The sequence below is a fragment of the Aspergillus homomorphus genome (genome assembly GCF_003184865.1).
Source record: "Aspergillus homomorphus CBS 101889 unplaced genomic scaffold BO97scaffold_58, whole genome shotgun sequence".
Classification (NCBI taxonomy): Eukaryota; Fungi; Ascomycota; class Eurotiomycetes; order Eurotiales; family Aspergillaceae; genus Aspergillus; species Aspergillus homomorphus.
This window is the reverse complement of record NW_020291944.1, coordinates 1-15815: the sequence shown is the minus strand read 5'-3', so window position 1 is coordinate 15815 and position 15815 is coordinate 1. Positions and strand designations below refer to the sequence as shown.

The window sequence follows — 15815 nt, the reverse complement described above, 5'->3', positions numbered from 1 at the left end:
GAAAAAAGTGAGGAACTGTTGACGGGTATGTGTTGATGTGTGTTTTGTGTAACATCTCGAAAACGGCGGTGGTGTCAAAATTAACTCTCCGGAATAATCGGCAGCCTTCTCCATGACAACCTCAGGAAAGAATGATCGACTGCTTCTAGATAATAAAATGAATACGAAGAACAGGGAAGAGAGGCAAGGGTGACAAATGTTGATCCAAAGGATGAGGTTTCCTCTCCACCTGGATGTACAATTCACTGCTTCAAGTTCAACATACACGGTTACAATAAGATGGTGGAACAACCAATCGGATTAAGAAGAAGTCGAGGAAAAGCAAATTGGAATAAATCTTTCCATGGAGACAGAGTGTCATGTGGAGAGGGTTGGAGGGGTGAACTCACACTAAACCTAGTTCGGTGGAAGTTGCAGTCGGAGAAGATTAACTGTTTATTTCATGCAGCATGAGGGGTCTGGTGGAGAATATTCACCATGACAGCTTGAGCTGAACCTCATCGATTCCCCATTCCCGTGCAGGTTGTTGAGTTGGGCAATAGTTGCGGCGCGAAAACGGGGTACGCTGTCACGTCCATGTCGGCCTAGAACACATCTATGACGTTCCATGATGGTATTCGAGGGCCCGAGGAAGAGAATGGTCGTTTTCGTTGTCACCACCTACCTCTACCTACACGATATCTCTACACAAGGCAAATAGTAGTCCTTAAAAACAAGAATATCTAGGAATCAAATATAGCTTAACAGAGAAGCCATAGAAAGTCATGATAGCATGCATCCAAATCAATCGGTTTCAATTCGTCATTTCTATCACCATCTGGTGCAAAATAAGTATGGAATGCACCCGCAAAATCCTCCCAGCAAAGAAGTGCCAGTAGGCACCAAACAGCTTCGTTCCCTCGATGTCGTTTCTTCTGTCGATTTTCTCGTTGGGCCCATGAGGTCCGTCATCCGCCGCACCCATCGGGAGCAACAGAAGACTCTTTTTGTCCAGAAGACTCTGGAGCTACAATGCAACACCGATACTTCGAACGCCAGTAAGCAATCTCAATCGGCCTTTTGAGTTGAAACTAACCTTACTCCCTCTCGGGAGTAGTCCGGATCAGTCTTGTAAAGCTCGTTGGTGGCTTTGGCAGCCGCTGCGAAATTGGGCTCCTCGTAGTTGGCCCTCCAGAATGGAACGTGTTCGGGGAAAACCCCTATGCTGATTTGACATTTACTGCCAAGCTTTTTGAATTCGTCTTAGAGATACTTTGTCACCGTGTCATTGACGGTTTTGCTATCCATATTCGGCACGGTTCTGATGGAGAACGCGCCTGTCACTTTGTTCGGGATTGCCGTGCCTGGGTCGTCGCTTGCATCCGCCCCGTTGATCCCGTGGATCGAGAGCGATGGATATCTCCACCGGTGCATCATGATGTCAATTGGGTCCTGGTAGAGTGGCACTTTCGTATCGCCGATTGCGTCGGTGAAATCCTTCAACTTGAAACAGATTTTCTTGTACAGTGCCTTCTCTTTTCCGGTGAGCTGTTCTACCTGGTCATTGATGCCAGGTATCAGAATCTTTCCTCGTTATTGACTAATTTCGAAAAAAGACTAAACAGGTCTGTCATGGGCTCGGCAACAGCGCCTCCTTAGATGCCGCTATGGAGCTGCTTGGGGGCGCCCGTGATGGTGACCCTGAAGTAGTTGATGCTTCGAAGCCCATAGATCAGACATGGGCATTTGGCGGTATTCCAGTAGTTGTCGGTAATAACACCTCCGTCCACGTCTTTAAAGAGATCATTGCCATATTCTCAAGAAAAGCAGTGAATCCCTCCGACGAGCTCTCTTCCATGCCTTCAAAGCAGAAGATGAGATTGACAGAAATTTCGACACCGGCACTCTTGTGGGCTTCAAGTGCATTTAGCCATCCCAAAACCGGTCCCTTGTCATCAGTAGAGCCCCGTCCATATAGTCGCTCCCCATTAGGGCCTTGGACTCTGGTAAGCGTAAAGGCCGGGTACGACTAACCGGTCAACTCTGGCTGAACATCATAGTGGCCGTAGATGAGAAGGGGTTTCTTGTCATTTGAAGCGCTGTTTCTCGGGGGGTACCAGGCAACAAGAATCGGCGGCAGATCGAGGTCTGGGTCTGTTGGCTGCTTTTTCTTTTGCTTGCCCGTGCAATATGGTTGCACTTCGGCACCGAATTTACTGCCCAGCTCTACCTCCAGGAACTTTTCCATCTGGAAAGGATGCCAGCCTTTGAAAATGCATACCCATATCTGCTCAGCCACTGATTGATTACTTACCTTCACGACATCTGGGCGCTTATTTGCCTCACTCGAAATCGACTGGTGGGAAATAGCCGTAGCCAGTCCTAAAGTCGGTGTGGGATACAAGTTCAAATATCAAAAATAGAGTCATTTACTTTTGTCAATAAACTCGGCATCTGCGAGCTTATCGACTCTGAGAAGACGCATGTTACTGAACAAGGCAACATCATTTGGACTTAGTTTGGAGCACAAACTCAGCATAAAATTTCTTCAAGTCTTCAGACATAATTATTCAAGGTTGAAAGATAGTCACTGTAATGCTCGAATAGATAGCAATGTAGGCTACTGGGTTAGAGACAAACTCGAGGACCTTGAGAATTGACGGCACCTATATATATGTATACCACTACCTGAGGGTTATTTATCCGTCTCCTGGGCGGTACAGTCTCGAGTTCTCTTCGCTATGGGGATACGCTTCTGCTAATTACTAAAACCCTTACAAACTGTAGTATTATGCGAAATGGGGTAGTGTTACAGTTACCTTCTGCATTCCGAGTGCAGCTACAATGCGTTGCCTTGGTACAATAAGCATAAGTGGGCGATCCATGAAAGATCATGTCTGGTAGAATGAAGTCTTTGCGTCAATTCGATTTGGAAACATGCTATTCAATTGCTCCCTGCCGCTGCGCTGCAGAGATGGCGTATCTAGCCGCAAGAGCTGACTACCCGTAAGGGTCATCAATGCTCTGGGTCCTTCTGAATGAATATCCCCACCCATATATAGGAAATGCAAGCAACGACTGAGTTGGCTTTGCATGCTTAAAGCGCAGGATAGATAATGATGGGAAAGTATCAATACAGATATGCCCTGTTTTGTCCTTTGCAAATGCCAGACGGTCGAGATTTTTGGCTGTTAGTGTAAATGAGATCCACATGTTGGCTCACTCGAGTTTGAGTTGTCATGATTGTGCATGTAATCTGCGCTTCATGTATGTACTTTTGTCATGCAGACTCCCCTTCGAAATTGTCCAATGCAGGTTCTGAAGTTTTAAACGTGATGAGATGTGACTTGCATACAGCTGGGTGGATGGATGGATGATGTCATTTACCCTGACCCCTCGTAATAAAAAGCGATATGCAGGCTACAACAACTATATGTATCCGCGTACGTACAAGTAGAGTATTCCGCTTCCTGAAAAACGAACTTAGAGCCTCGTCAAGTCCTGCCGTGGCCTAATTGCCATTCCCACTGTTAGGCTGCCCTCCTGGCGCGCGACTCCAAAACCGTTGCGACGCCTCAGCGAAGTCTAGCACGGCCGTGACCATCTTAGCCCGCGAGACGGTGTCTAGGTTACCTCTCTCACCTTCGGTTGAGCCTCCCAGCAGACTCGAGACGCTGCTAAACCCGTCTCCTACTTCGTTCCGTAACTTCCTTCGGGTACCCCTTAATTCTGGACAGTCCACTAGCACGTGGGTAAATGTTTCTTGTGCGCCGCACACACACAGATTATCGTCACGAAAACGGAAGGTCTTGGCGTAGGTAGGTAACCGGCCCGAGCCACGGGACAGTTATATCTGATCCACGGTTTTGCACAAGTCACGATAACGAAGAAAAAAACTGCGCAGTACTTTGTAGCCGGAAACGGCAGAATATTCCTCGGTAGTCCTATATGTAATCGCAAGCTTTCATGAATGTAGACATTCGATAGACTTGGCACCTAGTAAGTAGCATCGAAATTGGTACTGCTATTGTATTATACTTGACATATTCTGAGCTCGGTCCCATTGTTTGTTTAGAAGGGATCAGAGACCAGTGGCGCCAAACCAGCTAATCAGACTTTAATTTATGCTCTCCTAACAGCGAAGGTGCGGCCCGCATTGTGTTGGAAGATGCATAGGCGGAAGGAAGAGAGTTGTCTCTTACTCATAGAAGCGACTTGAAAGAGGAGTACATCCATGATGCAATGACAATATGCATCCATCAGTTTTGGTTATAACGAGAACGGACCTCCCGGGCAGCCGCAACGACAGCCTGCCTTCTGATGCGATTTTTGCGTGTCTTTTCCACGCGCCCTGCCCCTTCACTATAATAAAAACGTGGCCGCCCTCCCTTTCCTCAATGGTTGCTCTGCAAATTCAGATACCCTGGCTGTCCCGACTTTGTTGTCAGAGTCACAGCGATATATTCGTGATGCCTTTGGTCAAAGGCTCATGGATCCATTGTGGCACACTTTATCAGTCCTTTCAGTAGACCCCCGGATAAGATAATTCTGATTACTGACGGTGGATTCCTGGGTTTTTGGGTTTGCCTGGCCAGCGCGTTGCACAGACCGAAACTGTGGAACCCTCGACCAATGGTGACAAATACTGTTAAGATGCAGCCAAGGAGAGGAAAACAACGTGCAGTCTTTTCTCCTCCGAGCACCCGCCGTGGGTTTGTTTGTATGGAGAACTGACCCCTGCGAGGGGTTCTGGTTGGCACGGATAAGTTTCTGACTGTTTACTGTAAATTTGGCCAAGGAAATCAGAATGAGAGGTCGCGAATAGCCATCTGCGCAAGTTGCTTCGACAGCATTAAACCCATCCGCGGTGTCCTGGCTGTACGAAACATCTCCGACCGCAAAACGCCGCTCGCTTTACTACCTTCTGTGAGGAAACTAGGCCCATTGCAAAGCCTGTCTTATCAAAGTGGCGTATATCACATCACGTATGTATAAAAATCATAATTAACTAGATAAACTGCTATTCGACGATTCAAAATAATGTGCCTTATCCTGGCTTTTTTACAGACACCTTGGAGGATCGAATATTAAAGATCACATACCTAAATATCGATACGCTCGATAAATGCTAGTACAACTTGCGAGAAAAATAATTAAAACCTTTAAAAAAGATCTGGCGTGTGTTTTGTCCTGCAGGCAATCCGTGAACACCTACTGCTGTGGCTGGCCGACGGTGGATTGAAGGTAGGCACAGTGGGTCCAGGTTGTTAGAGCCGGAATATGACCGCCCCGAGAAGCGCCGACGGCCAGTAGGACTGGATATTGCGCTCTTAGCACACGAGCAAGTTCGGAACACCCCCCCCCCCCCCCCCCCCCCCCCCCCCCCCCTCCCTTTTTGCTATCTTTGCTAGCTGCCTCTAGGGAGACACTATTCTTGACGCACTGTGCGAGTTGATCTAACAGTTCACGTGCTATTATGCTCTCAACCACTACACTTAAAATACCAAAGCGTCGTTGAAAAGATGTATACTGAGACAAGATGACCGCACAACTTTTCAGGACCAGTAATATGGTCGACAGGGTGCCGGAACTTGAATAGGGCCCGCAAGAAGTGTGTAGGCAGCCAGTGACAGCTGCAGTGACAATAATGCAAGCAATGACAATCACCCACAATCTTGATGCGAGAGTGGAAGCTCTATCCTCCCTCATCTCGCAAAATGCACCCAGCGCAGTTCGGGATGTTCTACAATCTGATTCTGGTACCCTGGCGGGTAAAGAACAAAGTCAGACTCAGGAGGTCATTGATGCATGTCAAGAGTTGACAGCTCTGTTGACTGAACCACATGAATGGGTTGCAAATGTTGCATGGGGATATGTTGACAGCGTGGTGCTCTCACTTGTTCTGGAAATGAAGATCCATCATCACGTCCTCCAAGCACCGGGGGCGATTTCACTCTTACAGCTGACTGAGAGAACTGGCGACTCTATAAATCTGATCAGTATAACGTCCCTGATGCGTTGCGCTGGAGTGTACCATACTAACATTTCTCAGAAAAGGGTAATGCGGCAATATATAAAGCGATTCATTTTTAATGAAGTTAAATCACATGTATACTGTCATAACTGTCGCTCAATACACCCTTTGTATATTGAATTCTTATTAATTATTGATTACTTGTAAGTCCTTCAATAGTAAGGCTAAAAGTGAACCATTCTAAGGAATAGGACTGATAACGGGTTTATAACGGGAGCTCATCTCTCGTGAACTCTCTCGCAGTCCAACTTTCAGATAGCAGATAATTATCGCTAGGCAGCATTCCAGCTGACCTTTATGGTGTGTTAGGATTTCAAATGACTAAAGTACTATACTAATTACTGATACAGCTGACAAGACCTTGTACGAGTACTATAACTCTATAGATCTGAAATAAGGGGGTTGTTTCGCGACCGCCATGGCTGGATATTACAACACTCCTCTCGACGATTCTATGGAGAGCATCTACCCCTTCGACGCCTTGAAACAAGATACACAGATAATAGATATCAGGAGTAGTAAAGGGCAGTAATCAATCCGACTAGGAAGGAAGTATGTTTGTATATCCTTCATAGTACAAGACCTTGGCAGCGTTGTTGAAAGCGCCTAGACTATAAATATACCTGAATTTGTTACAGGACGAATCTAATAGCAGGTATATAACATATATTCTCTGTAACCGCTTCACGGCGCTGACGTCTATTTGTTAAGCCATATCATAATGGATCATCCACTTAGGTAGAAGACCCTGCCACGTGTGATTATAATTCTAGTTAACAGTTTCTTACTACTTACAGTACCTGTATTGCTATTCTTCAGTATATCATCAAGGTGATGAAATCTGACCATTCAAGAATTCTTAGCCACGATTTTCTTGATCCTGAGAAGGAAGAATATATATCTCGCTTTCTGAACAAGCTGGACTTTCACATAATAGCAAGCCTGAACTGCTTCTCAAATTTTCTCAAAGACTGGTTAGAAGTATTTCACAGCGCAGACCCAGTACTTCAGTTGAAGAGAATATTTAAAAGGTCAAAAAATTCAGTAGTATTTGAGCTAATATTAGAAGAATAATAGAAAGTATATCTCATAGTCAGAAGATAGCCTGTCTAAATATAACAAACGCCTTATTAGCTGTTTCTAGGAATGGAGAGCCTCTACCCCTTATAGCTTGAATAGAATTAGTGTCAACATCTACTATAACGGAGTAGACGGCCGGGGGTCAGGTAAGAAAAGCAACTAGCCATCGATTGCAAGACTAATCCTTGGGGAGCCCTTATTCCCCAAGCTGTAACAGTCTGACTATATACATTATCAACGGAGCGAGAGTTAGCTACGAATGGCGTGGGCAGACGGATTGAAAGCCCGTCGAATCAGTGGAGGCCGGAGGTACTGGGTACAGCTACCCCGGGTATTGTACAACAATTAGGCGCAACTGGTACAAGCCTCCTAGTCCATTGATATTGTGCTGCATGTTATCTGGGATTCTGGATTGGTGTTCAAAGGGTGATACGGAGCTTCGATTTAATTGTATAAAACTAATGGAGCGATCTCTGCATCGTACATGCTCATCATGCAATCGATTTTCTCACTGATGTGGGGAAGGAGGGGGGACCGGTGCAAACTTGCCAAACTAGGATCGCTCGGGCATAGTGGCGCTTCGTATGCGTTCATTTCTCGAAGATCACGACGCTGCTAATATTCTTATCAATGATCGTCGCGTAATAGTAGTAAAAGAAGCTGAGAATATGAAACGCCACGTCTTCGGGCGGTTTTATCATTATTAGGTATTTACCGTATAGCTACCTAGACTAATTACGCAGTAACTCCCTCCGTTGATTTCTAATGCATCTGAAAACTCCGTCTATCCTCTAATTGCGCAGTCCATTCGGGTACCCGTTGGCAGCAATCTGCCGGAACCCATTGATGACCCCGTCGCTGAACACGTTCTTCTTCTCGTCGACAACCCCGTTGATCTTCTTGTCGCCGTTCATCTTGGTCTCGCCGTCTACACCGTTGGCCATCTTCTGTGCGTGCATCTGCGGGTCCACGGGCTTGTTGTTGATCGTGTACCCCGTGTCACTGGCGTCGACGTACGCCTCGATGCCCGCGCCCTCACGCGGGTACTCCTTCATCAGCTCCTTGTGGCGACGCAGCGCCGCGAACATCTCCTCGTTGGTGACGTCGTTCAGGAACTTGCAGCTACCCAGCGGGCTGGGCACGGCGGCGCGGAGCAGCCCGTCGCGGGTCTTGAGGATCGCCTGCGTGGCCTTGTCGAGGATCTCCTCGTGGAAGAGCTCGTGGTCCATTGACAGCCCCGCCCGCGAGAAGAGGTTGAGCAGTCGCCGGTGCTCCTCGTCGCTGAGCAGGCCGCGGATGTTGGCCAGCGTGGCCGAGTAGGCCATGTCGATGGAGATGGCGTGGCCGTGGCGGAGGGGCACGGGGGGTGCCAGCTGCGAGTGTTGTTAGCTAAGGGAGCCAAGATGAGGGATCAGCATACGTACCTCGTGTAGAGGCGACCAGGTGTGGCCGTACGCGATCACGCGGTCCAGCCCGATCTCGTGCAGGTTCGGCGACTCCAGCTTGAGCATCTCGAAGATGCCGTTGCGGTTGATCTCGTCGGCCGCCCGCTTGACCTCGCCCGTCTCGTCGTGCGAGCGCCCGAACTTGGTCGCGATCAGCCGCTCGCAGAACTCGTCCAGCAGGTCGAACGTCCGCAGGTGCGCGCAGCTCGAGATCTTGATCAGCTCCGCGAACCCGTTCCGCACCTGCGCCTCGGGCAGCGTGCGTAGGAACCCGAAGTCCAGGAACGTGTGCATCGGCGCGTGGTACGCCCCCAGCCGGTTCTTGTAGTTGCCGTAGTTGACCGCCACCTTGATGCTGACGCTGGCGTCGATCAGACCAATGACCGTCGTGGGGATGCGAATGTAGTTTGTGTTGCGGCGGTAGGCGGCGCAGGCAAAGCTGGGACGGATTAGCGGTTGGTTTGTGTGAGTGATCCAGAAACCTTACCCGGCAACATCAGTCACTAATCCTCCGCCCTATTACATATGTCAGCATTGCATTCATCGCCATCATTGGAGATACTCAACGTACCACTACCAGCACGGGCTCCTTTCGGATAATCCCGAAATCGGTCATCGAGTCCACGATGTTGGTGAATGTCTCCAACGACTTGGCCTTCTCACCGATCATGGTCTGGTGGATCTTCAACTCCAGGCCGTGGTGCTCGAAGTACTTCTGCATCTGATCTCCGTACAAATCATAGATGTTCTTGTCCATGATTGCCAAGCAACGGCCCCAGCGCTCGTAGAGACCAGCCAACTGGGCATTCTGGAGGTCAAAGACGCCATCGAGGAAGGTGAAGTCGTACTCGATCTTCTCGTAACCCTCGACGTGGAAGCCGTTCTTGGTCTCGGAGACCGTAGCCTTGAGGTCTGACATGGTTGTAGGTGTTGAATCTGAAGCACAACCGGAACCTAGTTGAGAGACTTGATAGTGTCTAGGGTTCTACATGGAGATCGAGGAATATATAACGGATCTGGTGCAGCAAGTCCTCCTCCTCCACTCAGCTTGCGAGACGGAACACGTTCCCCTCGCACAGGGTCCTACGCTACGACCACACCCTGATCACGTCAACTTGGAACTGAACCCAATGTGAGAACCTTGAAGTGATCGATCGGCCCAACTCGGCGAATTGAGAGGTTGAGTCTCATCATGGAGATCGGAGAGTCTCATAGGTATGCATGACATAGTCCTTGACGGTGGGTCCACTAAGCCGGTTTGCGCAAGAGCTGACGCCGTTTCCGGAGTTAGTTTCAGCTTCTGCAGCGATAAGGTTGCACAACAGGGGCATCTAACCTTGATAAGACCATCCAAGACTCCGAGTCGTTGACGACAAGAACTCAATGCGGTACTCCCCACGTCAACACTCGTTAATACCATCGGGCGCTTATCGAGCGATCGGGATGGATCGGGACCCACGCATAAACCCTGTTGTCCCTCCCGTGGACCCTGGCTGGTCCCCAAAGCAGGGTCTGGAATGTCGTACTTTTCCCCTTGCAGATTGGAGCACGGTCCATGACTTGACATTACCTGGATTTCCTGTTTGCAGACTGCCATCAGCACCAATCCGGCTTGCGGGTGCATCAGCACTGCTGCATCGTGGGCTAAATTTATCTCGTCACCACGGGATCATGGATGCGCTGGTGCGCACTCTTGTAGAAAATCCCATATAGGTCTGACGCGCGCGTGGCTGCTAGGTTTCAGTGCTAATGAGCGAAGCACACGACAGAATGACCAAGTTCGACGAGGCAAAAGCATACGCACCACAAGAGGAGGGGACGGGGTTTTTCGACGACGGTCGCGAGATCGAGCTCCTCCACTTTGTGTATTCGCATCCAGACCTGGAGAACATCCGAGGTTCACCGGAGAAGGTGCTCGCGGCCATTGATGAATATGGACGAACAAAGAAATACCTGATGAATGTGGGGGAGGACAAGGGCCGGATCGTCTGCGATCTGATCGCTGAGGTTAAACCAAAGATAATGGTACGTTCCCCAGTAACATCGGTAGAATTTCAGATGCGCTGACGGTTTTCGCAGGTCGAACTCGGAGGCTATGTTGGCTACTCTTGCCTGTTGTTCGGCAACGCCGTCCGGAAAGCGGGCGGCCACCGCTACTACAGCCTGGAGATGAATCCCGAATTTGCAGCGGTGATCATGTCGCTGGTCGATCTCGCCGGTCTCTCGGACATCGTCAAAGTGATTGTCGGCTCCAGCGACGCCTCCGTTGCGCGTCTGCATACCCAGGGCCTGCTCAAACACATCGACCTGATGTTCCTGGATCACTACAAACCGGCGTACACGACGGACTTGAAACTCTGCGAGGAGTTGAAGCTGATCACCCCGGGCTCAGTCCTTGCGGCCGATAACGTCATCAAGCCTGGGAACCCACCGTATCTGGAGTATGTCAGGAGCAGTGTCGAAGAAAAGAGGAAGAAGCTTGGAGAGACAGCGAAGAGTGAGGGCATTCCCGGGGTGACTGTGGATCAGTACAAGAAACGCTACAGTGAGATGAAGTTCAATCAGAGTCCGGGCAATCCGAATCTGGTGTATGAAAGCCAGTTGGTGCATAGCTTTGAGCCCACTGGAGTGCCGGTAAGCCACCATTCACGATTCAACAGCATGGACTAACGCAAGTATAGGATGGAGTCGAGATTAGTAGATGTGTGGGCGAGGAGAAGCAATAGTTGCTGTAGTTCAAATCCGATATTCATGAACCAGAGTAGTTGGGTTCTGCGTATGCATGTGCCTGTCGGATACATTATCCGTAACACTTCATTCCAGCTTCTATACTTCCTGTTGCATCGGTCGCAACCTCGAAAAAAATTGTGGCACATCCAAGAGTCACTATGACGTGATGTGTTGGTAGATAAATCAGTGCCAGTGTACGGTCAAAGTAGCCACTGCAGGTATATGAGCAAAGCCTCGTCCACCACCCAAGCATTGAGTATTTTCCCGCACGCGGCCATCACGCCTGCTCCTTCCCGTCATGGCTATTTTCCACCGCCACGGACCGAAGAACTTCCTCCTCGTTCTCCTCAGCCTTTTCTGTCTCCCAATCTCTGCCACCATCACTCTCGTCTCCCTCCTCTTTACCTATGTCTCCAAAGATGCTGCCACCCAGCCGAGATTATCTCCTACCTCCCACGGCAAAACCATCCTCGTGACGGGGATTTCCATGACCAAAGGGCTGACCATCGCCCGTCTCCTCGCAAAACACACGCCGCACCGCATCATCGCCGCCGACACTGAGCCCATTCCTTTCACATCCCCAGGCCGATATTCCCGATCGATCGCTGAATTCTATCGTCTGACACCGCCGCAGGGCGAGAATCCTAAACCATACGTCGATTCGCTGCTTGACGTCATACGCAGCGAGAGCGTTCAGCTGTGGATCAGCTGCAGCAGCGTCGTGGGCGCAGTCGAAGATGGCGAGGTGATGCGATCCGCGCAGCAGGAGAGGGGGAAGCGCTTTCACGCTGTTCAATTCGACAGGGACGTGGTGGGTAAACTGCACGAGAAGGATGCCTTTGTCGAGTATATTCGAAGTCTCGGGCTGCTAGTTCCGGAGTCTCATCGCTGTACGTCGGTGACGCAGGTCGAGGATATCCTCGCCGCCTCGGCACCACAGGATAATGAGAAAACTCAAGAACAGGGCAAGAGATTCATCTTGAAACCAATTGGGGTGGACGACAAGGCCCGGAGCCAGATGATGACCCTGCTGCCCTTGTCCACTGGGCCCAAATCCACCTCCTCTTACCTATCCACGTTGAATATCTCGCCAGAAAACCCCTACATCCTCCAACAATTTATCAACGGTCCTGAATACTGCACGCATTCCCTGGTCGTCCGCGGGGAAGTCAAGGCCTTTGTGTCTTGTCCGTCCTCCGACCTGCTCATGCACTACGAGCCCCTCCCCCCGAACTCAACCCTCAACACGAAGATGCTCGAATTCACAAAGCGCGTTGCTGAAGACGGCGGAACGGATTTCACCGGCCATTTGAGCTTCGATTTTCTTGTCGAGGGCCAGGGTAAGGACGTGAGATTATACCCGATCGAGTGCAACCCGCGCGCGCATACGGCGGTGGTCCTGTTCCAGGATACGGCTGCGATGGCGGATGCATACCTCTCTTGCTTCGAGTCGGAGCTATCACTGCGTAAGCCACTTGTTGTGCCCAGACAGCCCAGGCATAGTCATTACTGGATCGGACATGATCTCGTCACCCTGCTGATTCTCCCGATTCTTGTGCTACTTTCTGGTCAGGGAAGTTTTGCGGAGGTCAAACGCGGCATTGAGACGTTTTGGTATCATCTTGTGTGCTGGCGAGATGGAAGCTACGCGGTGTGGGATCCGGTGCCGTTTTTCATGCTGTATCATGTGTATTGGCCGAGCCGGTTCTTGCAGTGTCTGGTCACAGGCCAGGAGTGGAGTCGGATCAACGTCAGCACGACGAAGATGTTTGGGTGTTAGCCTGGTGGTGAAGACTATCTTTCCTCTTTCCGGTTTTGCGTCCCTATGAGTTTACAGATGACTCTCCAGCAACATCTTCGTTCGCCTCTGTCGTCTACAGCGTAGACTTTTGGTCAATCTTGGGGTTTTTTATGTCTGTTCAGTCCAACGCCTGCTGTCTCGACCTAGGTACAGTACATGCCAACCACATTCCTGTGCGCATCTACCGTTGAACGAAAGCACAGCATTGCGATGTCTGGAAACTGGTTTCAACATGTGATTCATGCCTCTTCTGCAGCTCTGTCAGATTTGAGTGAGCGATATCCCCAAGGTATATGGTAAAATTACCAAGGTGCTCTTTTCCATTGCCTCTTACGGGGTCCATCTCGAAACCAGCAGAAAGTAACACGATCATTTCAACCTTGACGGGGATCGGATGACGGACCGAAAAATCAAACCTTGGGCAGAGTAGAAATCGAAGCCCTGCACGTGCTCGAGCCATAGGAGGCGCAACCGCCTAGGTGTCGGAGGGTGTCTGTTTGCTCGATTTGCCTGAGTTGTCCTATTGTCCCGTCACGATGATCATCGATCCCTGTCCGCGCTCGACCCACCACCAATCTTCTTGTGCTTGATGCCTCTGTCGACAGGCATCTGCATACTTCTTTATCATCTCTTTTGAATTTCTCTTGTTATCTTATGGGGTAATCTTGACGTGATTTGGATCGGTCTGAGCGCATCCTCCTGTGCGAGACTCATAGTTGGCACCGCGCTATAAGGACCCATCTCCCACCCATCTGGGTCCACCGTGTCCTTCACTTACTCGACACTTTCCCCTCCATCCAAGCCCGGCATATCAGTAAGCATTCGATCCAGGATCTTTCCCTGGATGCCTTGATAGCTGGACTGGTAAAGGTCGAATAGGAGGTATGCCGATTACTGGGGAGTGCTGTACTAAGGGGTCCAAACTGACCGATGCCTTCATATATAGAAGGAAATAGAGAATTCCCCCTGGTTCTTCTCGCAGGCAGACATTTTCGATGACGGCTGGTTGCATCACTGGCCGAGAACGACACTATCTGGCCTTGCCTCGCGACGATCTTCACGATTTCTATGAGACCGTTCAATCGCGCTCTTCAGACCATGGCGATACCCGGCTCGGAACTGCCCGAGGGCGAGCGAGATCACGGACTTTCATTGACATAAATCAGTCCTCGCTACGTATTCAAAAGAACGCAGGGTATGATCCCAGGGACCGGTTGCTATCGCGTCCCCCATCACTCTACATATGCGTGCCCCTTATTTCAGAAGGGAAGTGAGAACAAGGGCGCGGTCCTGAGAGCGGGTTGAGCACGCTCTGTCGGCTAGCCACGATCATCAGAAGCTGGTGAATTAGCGGCGGGGCCAAAAAGAAATTGACCATGCATCGTCCGGGAGTCGAACCCGGGCCGCTTGTTTGGAAGACAAGAATCGTAACCGTTTGACCAACGATGCAACATGAAGTATATTTATGTGTAAGGTACCTCATGCGGTGTGAGCTTGTGGGGGAGTTTGTGGTCAAGGGACGAAGCTTTATTGAGATATGCTGAGGGCTGGAATTGAGCGTTCTCACAAACAAAAGCGAAAGGCTTGATGCCCAGTGCATGCAATTAAGAAGAGCACTGCTTGAAGGAAGTTGCAGATGATTGCATACTGCTTGAAGGCAGTGGATTGTCTCTATGCTGCGAGTAGGATCAGTGCAAGAAAGATGGGACGAACACATGTCGGACTGGCTGTTTCTTGGACATGTCATTCTGCACGCCGGCAAGGGCACGGAGTGTCATCTTTATTTCCCGTGCTGTGCTTGTTGTCGGCTTATACTCGTTGATGTATATCGCTACCGGGTTACAAAGGTATACCCGAACTACATCTGCGCTCCGTGCCATATCCATCCATCGATATATATCTATGCTTATCCGCAGTGTCCAATAGTACGTCAATCAATAAAAGCTCATTCCGATTAAAATTTGAAACGATGGTTGGCGCATAGAGTTCAACCCATATTATGTGATCTGATACCACAAACAACTTTTGCTTGCGATAATATCGGTAATAAGGTTTGGAAAAAGTCATGATTACGATGTAAGATCGATCGGTAACCCTACTTGAGTTATGTAGCCTATTATAAGGACATGATAGCAGTCATGTTTCATCAATTGGCCGGATGGTGTAGTTGGTTATCACGTATCGTTAACACCGATAAGGTCCTGGGATCGAGCCCCAGTCTGGTCATTGTTTTTGCCTTTGTTTTCCTCTTTCTTTTAGCTCGGGTGCTTCGCTTAAGAGCAGCCGATGCCTGCAGCATTTTTCCGTAGTCCAGAAGAGACTTGTCGATGCAGTGTTTGATACAAAGCAAAGATCCGGCGTCACCCACCAGGTGAGATGCGGTTATGGGATGCCCTCCATGTAACCTCGAGCTTATACATTCGCTGAACCGTGGAGAGCTTCAATCGTTAACCTTTTAAGAAGCGGTAGCATGGACTTAAGACGGCCTTGAAGAGTTCCGACAGGCCCACATTTCTGATCTGATATCACTCAGGAATACAGTCAAGCCGCGATTATTGATTCAGCGCGGTCCTTTGGATAACTAGTGGGAGTGGGGTGAGTAGCTTTGTAGCCGAGCAACGCTGGATATAACTTGCTTTGGATGAAATCCCAGCACATACGACCACAGGGTGTGGAAAACAGGGCTTCCCGTCCGCTCAGCCGTACTTAAGCCACACGCCGGGAGGTTAGTAGTTGGGTGGGTGAC

The 15815-nt window shown here is 49.6% G+C and overlaps 5 protein-coding genes and 2 non-coding genes across 7 annotated transcripts; 4 read left to right on the top strand and 3 right to left on the bottom strand.

The window, feature by feature from the left end:
- Positions 1 to 472: 472 nt before the first annotated feature.
- BO97DRAFT_418222 (Zn-dependent exopeptidase) lies at positions 473 to 2464 on the bottom strand (the record flags this gene model as incomplete). Its single annotated transcript, XM_025696512.1, has 9 exons — positions 473 to 565; positions 675 to 683; positions 845 to 1006; positions 1081 to 1204; positions 1253 to 1536; positions 1760 to 1974; positions 2014 to 2227; positions 2294 to 2361; positions 2413 to 2464. 9 exons carry the CDS (start codon positions 2462 to 2464, stop codon positions 473 to 475), a joined length of 1221 nt encoding a protein of 406 aa, XP_025546935.1.
- A 3288-nt stretch (positions 2465 to 5752) lies between these two features.
- Positions 5753 to 5980, top strand: BO97DRAFT_325102 (uncharacterized protein; the record flags this gene model as incomplete). Its single annotated transcript, XM_025691304.1, has 1 exon — positions 5753 to 5980. A coding segment is annotated over one exon (228 nt), but the record flags the coding sequence as incomplete, so codon positions are not given.
- Positions 5981 to 6692: 712 nt separating this feature from the next.
- On the top strand, positions 6693 to 7087 carry BO97DRAFT_355520 (uncharacterized protein; the record flags this gene model as incomplete). The annotated part of the gene is made up of 2 exons (XM_025692140.1): positions 6693 to 6751; positions 6811 to 7087. Coding segments are annotated over 2 exons (336 nt in total), but the record flags the coding sequence as incomplete, so codon positions are not given.
- Positions 7088 to 7745: 658 nt separating this feature from the next.
- Positions 7746 to 9738, bottom strand: BO97DRAFT_462532 (sedoheptulose 7-phosphate cyclase). The gene is made up of 4 exons (XM_025699421.1): positions 9110 to 9738; positions 9026 to 9054; positions 8518 to 8977; positions 7746 to 8466 (listed from the first exon to the last, which is right to left on the bottom strand). The coding sequence occupies exons 1-4, from the start codon at positions 9455 to 9457 to the stop codon at positions 7885 to 7887; spliced, it is 1419 nt and encodes a 472-aa protein (XP_025546932.1). The 5' UTR covers positions 9458 to 9738; the 3' UTR covers positions 7746 to 7884.
- A 570-nt stretch (positions 9739 to 10308) lies between these two features.
- BO97DRAFT_438079 (uncharacterized protein) lies at positions 10309 to 13048 on the top strand (the record flags this gene model as incomplete). The annotated part of the gene is made up of 3 exons (XM_025697896.1): positions 10309 to 10563; positions 10618 to 11172; positions 11597 to 13048. The coding sequence occupies 3 exons, from the start codon at positions 10309 to 10311 to the stop codon at positions 13046 to 13048; spliced, it is 2262 nt and encodes a 753-aa protein (XP_025546931.1).
- Positions 13049 to 14446: 1398 nt separating this feature from the next.
- On the bottom strand, positions 14447 to 14518 carry BO97DRAFT_t255. Its single transcript has one exon. It is a non-coding gene; the product is annotated as a tRNA-Gly (tRNA).
- Positions 14519 to 15221: 703 nt separating this feature from the next.
- Positions 15222 to 15295, top strand: BO97DRAFT_t260. The gene has a single exon. It is a non-coding gene; the product is annotated as a tRNA-Val (tRNA).
- Positions 15296 to 15815: the final 520 nt, after the last annotated feature.

Coding starts and splice junctions, on each gene's coding strand:
- BO97DRAFT_462532 (XM_025699421.1), bottom strand. CDS start 9,457: ATGTCAGACCTCAAGGCTACGGTCTCCGAGACCAAGAACGGCTTCCAC. Junction 8,978..9,025: donor TTAGTGACTGATGTTGCCGG/GTAAGGTTTCTG, acceptor AATCCGTCCCAG/CTTTGCCTGCGCCGCCTACC. Junction 8,467..8,517: donor CCTGGTCGCCTCTACACGAG/GTACGTATGCTG, acceptor CAACACTCGCAG/CTGGCACCCCCCGTGCCCCT.